General features: G+C 39.7%; 1 protein-coding gene across 1 annotated transcript in view; it reads left to right on the top strand.

Moving 5' to 3' along the window:
* The window catches only part of ppil2 (peptidylprolyl isomerase (cyclophilin)-like 2), a gene marked incomplete in the record, with an annotated part of 28,741 nt that extends 21,816 nt beyond the window's left edge, over positions 1–6,925 (top strand). The window contains 4 exon segments of the mRNA XM_042220113.1: positions 3,684–3,756; positions 4,124–4,186; positions 5,088–5,230; positions 6,669–6,925. Of these exon segments, the coding sequence (XP_042076047.1) occupies positions 3,684–3,756; positions 4,124–4,186; positions 5,088–5,230; positions 6,669–6,771 (382 nt within the window).
* Between the last annotated feature and the right edge of the window lie 6,958 nt (positions 6,926–13,883).

The following is a 13,883-nucleotide window of genomic DNA, read 5'->3' on the forward strand; positions in this document are numbered from 1 at the left end:
TTTAACCCTGCAAGCAGCTTTTTTTACCGCCTAACCCAGTGTCTTTGCACATTTAACTGAGGCCTAGGCAACCAAACCAGATCTATTTAGGTACTTTACAGAGGACACTGTTTCTGCAGGGTCGTCAAGAATATTTATTATTGTTCTAGTACTGAACATAATGTGTTTGTTTTTAATTGATGAGGAAACACTTCATCTTATTAAATAACCTTCATGGGTTGCATAAATGATTTCGAATGGAAAATTAAAAATGTCTAAAGAAACAGATATAACGCTCGTATTAATGATGTGCGACCACATCCTCAGTGTTTTCTGATTGAGGGGAATCACACTTTCAGACTGCTTCTTTATACATTTTAGTTTTTGTAAGTGATTAAATGTTTAGCTCCGTGATGGATAGATTATTTTTCCATCGTCTAGGGTCACGTTTAAAATGTCTTGTTTTGCTTGACCATAATGAATCGTATAACACGGAGGCATCACTTCGTGTAGTCTTTTTTTTTTTTTTTTCTCATGCAGCTCATTGGTTTCTTTTATTAGCATTTTTTGCAAATGTTACGATTTTTTTTCTTCCTTTATTAGAAGAAAGACAGAAATTTTGGGGTTTGACATGCAACAAACGTCTCTGACTGTGTTTTAATGAGGGATGTTCAGATTTAGCGCCAGCACTCCAAACACACATTTTATTAATTCACTGCACTTTATATACAGAACAAAAACTCTGTCGGGCTCGTCTGGAGCTGGTACGTTTTCTGGGTTGACTTATGATATATTTTTGTGTGCATTATTTTTTTTCTTTATAGTACACAGTATACTGTTGTTGCTATGACTCTCTCTGGTTTTATCTCGACATGTTAGGTAGTGGAGCTACGAGACGGTGAATTTTTGTTGTTAATTATTTTCTCAGTTAATCGATTATTATTATTAATCTGCATGTGAATTCTGGCTTCACAATATTTTTTTCCTGTAAAGTGACAGGATCGTTTTATTGTCAGAAGTATTTCAGATTAATTTAATTTTAATTCACTAATTGATGAAGCGTTTTTTTCCTGTAAAAATGATTAGTGGGAGTGCTTTGTGTTGTTGTGTTTGTGATGTTGTGATGATTTGTCATTCGCTGGATTAGCCCAAACACCTCTGTGTTATTTTATCTGGCAAATGATTTTATTTTGAAAATCGATTATATAACGCTGGTTCTTTGTACCTTTATATAGAGGATGTTTGTTCACATTGCAGGTACCTGTTGTGCAGACAGGTGGGATCTTAATTTATACCTTAATGTAAATTTGCAAAAGAGGCTGGAGCTGGAAGGCCTAGAGATAAAAACAATGTGTCGGGTCACCGGGAGGTAGGAAAAAAGTTAAAAGCGCTACAGTTTGATCTGATGCCGCAGGTCAGCGAGTCATCAGGTGTTTGTGCTCATCGGTTCGCCTGAACGTATGAAAGCAGCCGGAGAAAGAGTTTGCAGTTTAAAGAGTGAAGTGAGAGCAACTTCTTGACTACGTCAAAACAACGTGACAAAGCTCGAGTGATGAATCCAGTGAGGAGTGTTATCAGCTAAACCTGCAGCTCCTCCTGGCCTCACTGAGCTTTATCAGCGAGTCAGCTTTTTGTTTGGCTGCCTGGACCTAAACCTTTCCATTTTATTTCACACTCACTGCTCCCTGAGTCATTTTTGCCTGCAGAAACCAGCCTTTTAACAGAAAATGCTCAAAATGCTTCTGAATACCTTACATGCTCTGCAATAAATGGCAGACAGGGTTAGTTGAGTGTTTATCAGCCAAAAAGCCAGATTTTTCCAGCAGGAGTTGGAAGTGTCTAAAAGCAGAATTAATTGTAGTGAGTGCTGGGCTTCGATTCAGAGCCTGACTCCATATAAACACTGTTCTGTTTCTATAGGTTTAAACTGAAAAAGCAGCTGTTTGCTGATGTTCACAGCTTGTTTAGCTGTCCTCATGTGCAGACGATGTTCATTCACTAAGGAGGTTATAAGCTGCGTGACACACTGGCATCATAATTCATGTTTACCTTTTTGTTTTTCACGATGACTTCATGTATATATATTTATTCTATATTTAATTAATGCTCGAATTGTTTTTCTGTGTCATCAGAGAGTTTCAGTATAAGCTGTCTGTAGGTGCCATGTTTTCACTGATTACAGCATGATTTTAAGCGCTGTATAGATTATCTGATGTAAACACGTGTTTTATATGTGCATCTTGTTGAAACCACCAAATCAAACCCAGCTGCAAACCAGTGTGTAATTTCCACATCTCGTAGAGAACAGTATTCATTAATATTTATATAATTTTACTTATAAAGCTTAAAGTTTCAGAGCCCTAATGTAGAGGTATCAAGTTACAAATAAACTGTAAAATTAGAATATATTAACTTGAATTAAAGTATTTATTTTTCCGCTCTGTGCACTAACTCCCAACAATTTAACAATTTTCTACAGCGTTAATCTCTTATTTACAATATTTTGACTATAATATTTTATCATCATCACTTGATGATGTCTGATTGGAGTAGGCAGCGCTCATAAGGATTGATGTGTGAAACAAGCACAAAGCCTGAAGCAGAAAGCTGCCTCTAACCACCATCTGAAAGCTGCGGTTTTAGGTTTTGTTAAGCCAGCTAACACAAAATGGTCCAGCTGTGTTGAACTTCCTTTGTCGTATACCTCTCAGGGGCCTGAGAGTCTCCACCTAAACTCTGAGTCGATTAACTGTGACGATGGGAAACTGCAGCGTTTCCAGTTCCAGAAAGGCTCACCAGAGTTTCTAATAAGCTGAAATTAATTTGCCAGTACAAAATTATAGAAATCCTGGTGTGAGGTTTGGCATCTGTAGCAGTCATAACCTTACAAATAAGATGATGATGCTGGCATTCATACAGCTGTGTTAGAAACCCACAAATAGTCACTCCAATGGTCAACAGGACGAGCAGGGGAGCAACTGAAGGCTGAATGCAAGCTAAAGAAAGAGTTTTACAAATCAAGTCAAGCTCGTCCTCCGTTACTGACTCGCGATGCCGATAGAAGAATCCCAGCTGATGGGTTTTCATGATGAAATAGGTTCCCAGCCTGAATATACATCATCATTGTGTAATTGCACTGTGCTGATCCATAACACATGGATGTATGAAACATGTCGCCCGTTGGTTTGTGAAGACTCGTTTCGAAGTGTTCTGAAACTGGACGTGAGAGGCGTCAGTCCAGGAGTGACCGAGCCCACACGTCAGTCCGGACAGTGACTGGCTATTAAAAAAGCTGCAGGTTAAAGTCCTGGAATCTGTTGGTGTTTACAGGTGTGATATGAATCGACTCGGTACCATTATCAGTCAGAAAGGAAGGTTAAAGTCAAACACCCTCCTGCAGTGGAAGGTGAGCGCAGGGCAATCACAGTTCAGCTCTCTTAATGTAGATGGATCAGCTCATGGGGATGTAAGCTTCATCATGCTCCTCTCTCTCATCACATCACTCTTAACATGGATGTGTCATTTTAAATGGTAAAACTGGGAATGAATTATTCAGCAGTCTGAGTCTCTCACGGCTACATTTTCATGATATGTTTTATGACGGATACGATCCTCTTCCTGGCAAAGGTCGGCATGAGGGGACCTTTGTCAGGACTCGGCAGCGTATAAAGTGAAGGACGTGTTGTGTTTTTTCTCTGTTGCAGGGTGGTCGGTGGATTTGAGACTCTCACAGCCATGGAGAACGTGGAGAGCGATGCCAAAACAGACAAACCAAAGGTATGAAGCAGTATAAGGTTGGCTGTTGCTTGTAAATGTATGAGAAGACGTCTCACTCCACAGGTTTGTTGTATGTCAGATTTTTTACATGTTAAATGGTTGAGCTGTAGTTTTAAAATGAGTTCAAGTTTCTGGATCGGACACATTAAAAGCAGCTGAGGAGAACAAGACGTCATGCCACGGATACACAGATCATCTGAAGGTCAGATACCAGGACTAGAAACGATGCAGGGAGAGTTGTGTTTAACGTAGGAAACAGCTGTACACAACAAAGAAATCCAGCAGCAGTTTTCCAAGTTTAGCTTAAAGTTAAATCAGTGAATAAAATTTTTTGCATTTAATGCTTCAATGTTTGTTTGTTCCACAGTCGGAGATCAAGATCATAAGCACGACGGTGTTCGTGGACCCGTATGAAGAAGCTGATGCACAGGTTTGGATTTTTCTCTATGACGTGACTGTGAAACCATAAATATCTTTAAAGTAGAGGCGTTTCAGAGGGAAACAGCTTTGTGCTCTTTTCAAACTTAAGAATTTGTGTTTCTGAGAAGTCTAGAATTCCCTTATCGAGTTTTTAAATGAAAATGCCAACTGTGTAGATAAAGTAGTTCCTGTGGGAGGGGCTTAAGGTGTACAGGCGTGTACAGTGTGGCACTTGGGGGTTGGTTTGCTTGTTGCCCAATAGTGATGGTGCTAACCTCTTGAAAAGTTTGTTCTTTTGAGCAGTTTTAAAAGTTTGTAGTTTTTATTCAGAACCATCGCGCTCTGCCTCGTTTGGCTGGTAAAGATAATTCCCACCTCTGCTCGAGCTCGAGGCCTCTCACACAGTCTGCGCCAGCACTGACCAGCGCCACAGATCACATTGGTTTCCTCTAACGTTCTCCTTCAGATGCCTCAGGATCGAGAAACTCTTGTGGTGCAGAGCTCAGTAAAAATCGATTTAAAAATGATGAGGAGCTTGCTCCTGTTCTCAACAGGCTACCTTCAAGCTTGAAAACTGTAGCCAGCTCTCATCGCCGGTGATGATCCTCGAAAGTCGAGTCAGTTTGAAAAAGAAGCGGACTGTAAACTTCAGAATGTGCAGTGCAAGTAGTCAGCATGGATTTCTAGTCAGCAGTCTAAAAATAGCAGCTGTTTGGACACGACTGAGATGTTGACCTTGAACAGGAGATCGGAGGAATGTAAAGCAGATAAGCTTTTTGATTTTTATAGGTCTGCTCACGGAGTGTCAGGTCACAGCTCTTATATTGACAAACCTGGCAGCCCTGTGTCAGAGTGATTATTCAAACTATCCTGTGAGTTTTGTGTGGATTTACATGATTTTTGCCTCTCAGATTGCTGCGGAGCGAGAAAAGGAGCTACAGAAGCAGGAGGAGGAGAAACAGCAGGCCAACATCGCCCTGAAGAAAGCCAAGGAGGAGCAGGCGCCAAAAACCTTCAAAGCAGGTGTTGGAAAATACATCAACCCTGCCACAATGTAAGGAACACACGTGAATACAGATGACTACAGTCTCCCCTGTGCTTTTAATGCAGAAACGACTCTTCATATGCACCAGCGAGACTATGAAAGCTGCAAGCGCACAAACACGAGTTAAAGAGTGTTTCTTTCCACCCCGTTGACAGAATTTACATTAAAAAGTTGCAGCGTTTTCTCACCGTCTGATGTAAGAGACTAGAGAAAGTGGAAAGCAATGAATGGATGATAAAGTATGATTATATAGCAGCATAGCAAGAGAGAATGGGAATAGGCATATTGTATGAAATTGCCAATTTTCCCCACAGGGATAATTCAGGGTTATTATCCATAACATATTTTTGATATTCATTTTGTTTTCACATGTTTTGGCATAATATTTAGAATAACTTTAACTTTTTATTGCTCAAGTTTTCTGTTCAAATTGCTCAGTCGCTGGGTTATAAAACAGATGGATCCAAACAATAGAGTTTTGTCCTCTGGCTCTATTTTATTAGTCCATAAAGGGCCTCTTATGGTGTTTTATGGGATCATTCTTTTGGGGGGTTTTAATCTATCGTGTTAAGCTTTTAACTGTGTTAACATATAATGCGCTTAGTTAAAATTTGAAGAAGCAGTCGTGAGTAGTCGTGCTGCAGCTGTGGTTTGATTTTTGATTTGGATCATAATGTGGTTGAATTTGTTTTTCTTTTTAACTTGGTTTCCACCAGCTGTTTGTTTGTTTGTTTGTTTGTTTGTTTGTTTGTTTGTTTGTTTGTTTGTTTGATAGCAAAACGCAGGAGAGACAGGTAAAGGTTTAGGCTATTATATCGCTACCACAAGGTATCAGGATGCCGGTGGTCATCGGTGGTCCCACAGACGATCAGACTGCGGAGCAGATTCATGTCAGTGTGTGGGACTGTAGCCTGAGGTTTATAACATTAACTGTTATCGTGTCACAGTGGAAAAATAATCAAATGAGTAGTTGAATGAATTTTTCTCTCCAATTCATTCATCAGAGTGTGAATGTTGGATAGAAAGCGCTTGTAGAAAAACGTCCTGGTGTGAATAAGTTATACAAAAGCAGCATATAAGAACTCGTCCATTTACCAGACAAAACGGGACATTTCCTCAGTCTCTAAGGAACCGTTAGAAACATTAAAACATTTTTAAATGTATTTTCACAATGTACAGGCCAATCTGTCAATGAATCGATCAACAGAAAACTCAGCAGTGCTTTTAGGCCACAAAGACTGAAGGTACGCCCCACCGCCCCTTTTTTGGGCTGACTTTTACTTTCACTAAGAAGAAATGCCTGAAAATATGAGCCCAGCATGCAGACAAGGACATGCACAACAGAATTTACAAAGAACAGAGTTACAAGAAAGATCAAAGAAGTATCTGCAAGAAGCAATATGTAAATGGATCTTCGTGTGTTCATATTCTGCTTCTTTTCTCTCAGAAAACGTTCAGCTGCTGAAGATGAAAGCGGTCCGTCCACCAGCGGCACGGCAGCCAAGAAGTCCAAAGGCAAAACCAGCTTCGGAGACTTCAGCTCCTGGTAGCACTGACACGTTCTCAATTTACCAGATTGTATCTTTACTGGTCAGAATGGCAACCAGCAGAATTACTTTTATTCTTTTTTTTGTGTAATGTTTTTCTTCTCTCAGTAGCATCGGCTTTTTGACAACTATCAATTAAAGCTCCTTTTTTCATAAAGACTGTTTTCTTCATTATTAAAGATAATCTTATCGGTACTTGGATTAAATATCTCACTGATGTTTCGTCCTGGATGGTTTAATAAGTGTTGCTATGCTACTACAGTTAGCTGCTTGCTAGCAACACTGGCATAATTAATTTACAGTGTCTATAGTAAACAAAAGCTATATGTTTATGGGTTCAGTGGCTAGTTTCACATCTTTATAGAACATGCAAGGTCTCTTAAACAGATCCACCTCTCGTTTGAGTGATGTCTCATTAAACAAGGAGGACTTTACGGCGGCTACGTTCATCTTTTATGTACAGTCTATGCACACATCGTGCTGCACTGGAGTTAAAGGCTGTTTGAATCAGATATAAAATTCAGATATAAAACCCAAAATCGTGAGTCTGTGCAGACAGATCATCTCCGCTGAGGCTTCTGCATGGCACAGATGATGAAGTGTATTTAACATGTTTTCAAACCCGACAGTCGGATAGCCTCCAGTGAGCAGCACCCAGTGATAGTGGGGAGGAAGAAGTCACGTTTACCAGCCTACGAAATGTAACTAAAGCATGGTTCAGCTCAGGACTGATGGTGGATATGCAGGTGGCTCATAGAGCAGTGCTCGAGAAGCAGTGTGGAAAAGTCTTTGACCTAATCTTGCAGCATCTAGAGCAGGGGTGGGGAACTCCAGGCCTCGAGGGCCGGGCTCCTGCAGGTTTTAGATGTGTCCTTGATCCATCACAGCTGATTTAAATGGTTAAATTACCTCATCAACATGCCTTGAAGTTCTCCAGAGGCCTGGTAATGAACTCATCATTGGATTCAGGTGACCCAGGGTGGGATCTAAAACCTGCAGGACACCGGCCCCTGGGGCCTGGAGTTCCCCACCCTGATCTCGAGCGATGAGCCTCAAAGCTCACTGTACTCGAAAAAAAAAAGCTTTTAAGTGGTTTTTTTTTTCATGTTTTCTGAATTTCATAGTTCATAAAGTTAATATTCTCTAACAACAAAAAAAGGATGGTCCGGTGATTTTCGAGCACTGGGAAGTGCTTCTCTTCACCTCACAAACTCAATAGTTTGATATTTTCTCATTCTGGTTGAAATCACCTCAAAATAATTTTTTCAACAGAGCTTCAGGGTTTGAATCTTTTATTTTTTATTTTACTTTGACAAAAACCTTATTATTCACTGCTCTCATTCAACAGCGCCAAGAAAATGTATGAAAAAATATGTGAAAATACTTTCAGTTCTTGAGTTTTCATTGAACAACACTGAAGGAAACCTTGTTTGTTCTCGTGTTTATAGTTTCGTCTGTATTGATTCATTGTTTTCATGCATTTGAAATAAATGTTCAGAGAGGGCTCCTGTCATCCCTTTTATGTGAGAGCATAATTTGAAAATTACATTTCATACATCCACACAAAGCTTCTATAGAAAACGATCAGACTAAACCAAAGAAAGATCTGAATTTACTGCCTACAAAGTGACGTTGGTTGGATGTTTTCAACACATAACAAGACAACTTGTGACTCTATCATTTATTGTTTTGTTTTTTTTAGGTCATTTTAAGTTTTTTGGACAAAGCCTGAAGAATTTTTTATTTATTTATGTGGGGTTTTTTCATGCTCTTGTGTTTCCTGACAAATACAGTTTCTGCGTTTTTCTTCCATAAATCCGTCTTGTTTTAAAATGTTTTAATAGCAGCAAAATCAAAACTTGCAGTCTCGTGCAGATGTGGTAACATCCATGACAGATGTGCTTGAAACATCGCTCTGAGGCAATGAATAGAAAAACTGCGTTTCGGACTGTGTAAATAAGCCTGACAGGTGGTTTTCTGCACATTTATACAAACACGCACCTTTTTACCTGCAGTTCATTTTATTCTTCTTGATGCTCAACAGTGACTCCCACACCTTATTGGACTAATCTTTGCTTGTTTGCAATCATTTAAGAAACCTTTATGGGGCTTTTGAGGATTTTCCACTTGGTGATTGTGACTGCAGTGAAAGGTTTATATGCAGGAAGCTGACGTTTTTGGCTGATCACTCCTCCGGTCGTGTAATTCCTCCAACCTCAAAACAATGTGAAATGAGCACCGTGGGCATTGAGTAATTTTTCCTATAACCCATTGGTCCTGGGAAACATCACTTCCTATACACTATAAATATTTCTGGGAATTACCAAAAGTATCAGGTGTTCTGGGCAGGAAGTGTGAAAGCTTTCACTGGATGAGTATTAAATCATTAGCTCTATATCTGAAGGCTGAAAAACAGGCGTGTAATTCCACGGAGCTGCGTGGGATCGGCCTTTTAAAGATCCTTGTTGTGCTGTTGCAGAAGACCTATTTGCAATGGCCCCCTTGTGTCACATAACACGTAATTTATTGGATGCTTGGTTATCGCCCTAATGCTGCTCCACTCAAGTCTCATCATTTAGCGTTGCTCTTGGCAGCAGTTGCTACGCTTTGGGCTTTTACCTGAATGAATACACCCTTGAGTGTCCTAAGTTTCTCCCTTGTCTGAGTGAGATTAAGCTTCGTAAACACGGGGAGGTGGAAAATGAAGCTGGTGCCCTCCAAAACTTGAACTTCTTGACCTACACCATTATCCTTTTCACACATGGAGCGCTAAAACGGCGCTGCAGCGTGACGGACACTCATTCGTTCTCACAACTGTCCCGTCAGCAGAGCAGCTGACATGGATTCCTGCAGGCTCTCAGATGCTGATGTCACTAACAGAATGAATAATTAAGGTCTGTGCTGCTTGAAAGCATTGGCTGGGCAATTTGAGACTGAGGAGTGACATGTAAACTGTGTGTTGTTTACATAATGAAGTCAAGTGGTTGAGCCAGGGGAAGGCTAAGCATGTACCGGGTTACAGTATATGAAACTTTTATACACAGTAGTTTTTCTTTATCCAAAAACATCTTTATAAAAGTTTAAAATAAACAAAATCTGATTTGAGTTTTAGAAAATAACAAATTATATTGGGAAAATTTAGAAGATGTTTAATTAAAAAATGTTGCTCGTGTTTTAATACCTGTTCTGAAGTTCAGGACAGTGCACGTTCATTTGTTAAAGCCACACAAGCAAATTGTAAAACTGATTTTTCTCTTCTTAATTTTTGAGCCTTGAAAGTAGCCATTGAGACCATAAATTAATCGGGAGCGAGCTGAGTGCCACTTTCACGGACTTCTATACAGTTGTTTTAAGAAATCCGCAACTGCTTTACTTTTCAGACCCACAACTAACATAATTATTACAGTTTGTACTGTTTGATTTACACATAATTTTAATGCTTTTTTATTAGTGCAGGTTTAATAACTGCTGTAAATCACTTTGGTTCTATTTTAGCACAAAAATGATGCAAAACTTTGAAATGCCAAAGTTTCTTCACTGAATCGAACCATTAAAATATGTCCTTGAAATCACTCCCCTTTCAAACAGTTCCTCCTAACATGTCACATACTGTGGATTGGTCACAATAATTAGCTTTGGTTATCCATATTTCAGGGTGAAGGTTTGTTCAGTGGAGTTCAGTAGGACTCCTTCAGCATCTGAAATGAGACCATGGACATACCTCTAACCACTGCGACCGAGGGATGGTCAGAAACTTTTGTTTGATGTGTTATACATCTTAAAAGGGTGTATTTTTGTCTCAAACCAAGGTTATACCCCCAAACCCGAACACCGAGGTCTCAGAAGAAGACCGCATAGGAGTAGAGGCAAGAATAAAAGCAAACACTTCTGACTGGTGCAGCTCGAACTCTGACAAACCACCTGAAGGCTGCTTATAAGGCTGCTGTGGTGGAATCGTGAGCTGGGCCCGCTGTTTTCTTTTTCTCTCTCTAGGCACTTGAAAAAAGAGCCTAATATGGTCATGGAAGCCCCACCCAACTTTGCTATTTGAACTTTTTGTTTGCGAGGGACAGCCAATCAGAAGAAGTTTAGCTTAAAGGAGAGCTAAATTAGCTTGTGTCACACAGAGGATGATTGAGGGGTTGCACCAAGGCCCAGTATACATCGTGGACTGTAAATCATTGAAATTACGTTGATTTGAGGCTTTCAGATTTTGATACAGAAAAATTCCTGATTGAATTTTTCTCCAGTCAAAGTTGAAGTTTTGCTGTTTGACAAATCTGAGAAGCCAGACTTGCTCTTCCAGCTTTCAGGACGCAGGATTATTTTTATTTCTGTATTTCAGGCTACAAATATGTGATTGGGTGATGATGTGGAGCAAAGTTAAGATGTCGGAAAGTATTTGAATTGTTGTCAAATCTAATCTGGGCGCCCAAATTTGTTCCAGTTTTATATTTAAGAGTATTTTTTTATTGAGCAAAACAGTTTCACAAAGTAATGACTAAAGTTGGCACTGGATGTCCTTTAAAACATTAACCACTGAAATATTCTTGGTAAATGCACAAAGAACGGGCTCCAACAGCATCTCATTTTCTGCATAATTAAACCGTCAGTTTTGTTCCCCCCTTTTGGAAAAACAAACAAGAAAACTTTAAAGTTTAAAATGATTTAGATGAAAAGAACAAACCCAGTGAACATAACTGTACAAATCCTAAATAAAGAATTAAAATGTATAGTAATGACATTTATATTTACTCAGTTATTCCTTAATCATATAGTATCTATAGTTCAAAAAGCCTGTTTTTACTCATCATTTGAACAGTATTTCTTTAAACCATAACTGTTAATTACAAAAATGCATTATAACACTCTATTATATTGTTTATGCAGTAATGCACAAACAATAGAAATGTTCAGATTTTTATTTGAAGCTTCTATAGATAACAATAAAATAATAAATGAATAAATTATAAAGAATTGCAGCCATTAAACTCAGAAACAGGACAATTATAAGAAAAGTGTGCTTAAAGTACAAAAGTCAGTATTTGTAAAGCTTTTTTTCTTGCAGGTTATTGCTTCAAAGATGCCTCACAATCCAAAAAGTCAATAAAAAATTCAATTTCAAACTTCATGTAATGCACAAAACACCATTAAAATACAATAATCGAATTAAGACTAAAGAAAAATAATATCTGCAAAGTATACTCAATCGAAAACCAAGCTGAGCAGGCGTGTGACATGAACAATGTTTAAGTATGTTTCACTGTTTGATCCCAGGTAGCAAATGTCAGGTGTGTCCACAGGAACATTTCAGAGCCGGGGTTGGAAGGTGATTAATGTGAGAGGAAATTTAAAAAAGAAACAAACTTAAGATTTATTGTTACTGTAACGCGTGTCGGTCCAAAGATAAATAGTTTGAGGTCAGAAACATGTGTTTCACATATGCTCTGTCACTGGTTAAACCTCCTGCAGACCCTGTCTCAGCACCCTGATTTCAAAGAGTAGAAATATTTTTAAATGTAGGTTTATATTGCTTTACTTAACTAAACGTCGGTGTGAACACATTTTTTATGAATATTAAAATAAAAATTCAAACAATATTGTGTAATTACAAAAAACTAAAAGCTGGATACTGTTGAGTCCAGCTCCTCCCGGGCTGAGTCTGACCTGCTGCTGACTGTGCAAACCAAGCTGTCACTACGATGGGTGATGAAGTATTTTGATGAAGACTCACTTCTCTGAATCCTCTGCTTTGAACATTCTGTTGCTCCTGATTGCAGTACCTGCTGGAACCACCCCAGTGTTTAACCTTTAGACCTCTGTTTTAGTTGTTTATGTCTTTGATCTTGTCACCACACTCTTGGCTTCAGACCTTTTGATGTCGTTTTTTCTGTGTTTAGTACCCTCCCGTTAATCATTCCCATCCTTTTGTGTACCAGCATTAATGCCATGCCTTTTCAGTGGCTCGGGGTCGGCTTACCTTCCCAGATCCCCTCTCTGGGGTGGTAAAAGCCCAACTGGAATACACAACAAACACACCACCACAGCAAACTCTGAGGAACAGGACTTGGAGACATTTCTTCACCAGTCTCTCCATACTCCCAAAGCACTGACCCCCGTAAGATGCGGTCAAATGCCTTCTCTTATGCTTGATTTTGACTTGAATCTGCAATGAAAACCAAGCAAGTATGCAAAAGACATGTAGACTGGTGGGGCAAACCCCTCCACATCTTCGCGTGCCCTCAAGAGGATACAGAGCTGTTCCAGTGTGGCACGACCGTGGTGAAAACTGCATCGCTGCTCCTGGAAGTTTGACTAACAGACTCCACACTGCTCATTAGTTCAACCAGAATAGTTTGTCACTGTCAGCCAAGTTGTGTCTCAGAATCACGTCTCTCCTCTATGCAGATGATGTGGTTGTTTTGGCGTCACTAGGTAGTGACCTCCAGCACGCTCTAGGGTGGTTTGCAGCTGAGTGTGAAGTGGCTGGATAGGTAGCGTCACTCACATGCACATCACCAGAGGTGGCTAGGATCCCACTAAGGTGGACCTCCACCTCACTTGAAAGGAAAACCTACAACTCCTAGTTTTACACAACCTAATCAAAATTTAGAGGTTTAAAAATGGGATACAGCGTTCTTAGAGGTAAACATTACCAGGGATTCAAGAAAAAAAAACCTCCTTTTACTACATACCTGTGATGGCTACTGCCATCTGCAACCAGAGTAACAGGTGGCCGAGAGAGTGAACATGGAGCTTTGTATTCATGCTCTCCTGAGGAGTTTGAGGAGGAGTCAGAGGCCGTGTTCATCAGCACCACTCACCAACGGCCCATCAGTCAGTTATCTGGCATTTCCTTATCCAGCTTTAATACTGATATCAAATTAAATAGGCAGTAACAGCTGTGTCAGGCAATTGCAGAAACTGGATGTCTCACATGCTGTTGTTATAGAGATCCAGTTTCAGTGCCTTTAAAAGGCCAAGCAGAGGACATAGTCTTTATAAAGTCATCACCCTACCGCCTCAGTGCTATAATAAAAACTGACCAGAAATCTCGTAGGGTACGTGAATAAATTTCTAATGTGTGTCTGCGCACATCACCATCATCACCATCA

This window comes from Haplochromis burtoni, unplaced genomic scaffold (assembly GCF_018398535.1).
Source record: "Haplochromis burtoni strain Fernald_Lab_line unplaced genomic scaffold, NCSU_Asbu1 Contig_43, whole genome shotgun sequence".
In the NCBI taxonomy this organism is placed as follows: domain Eukaryota; kingdom Metazoa; phylum Chordata; class Actinopteri; order Cichliformes; family Cichlidae; genus Haplochromis; species Haplochromis burtoni.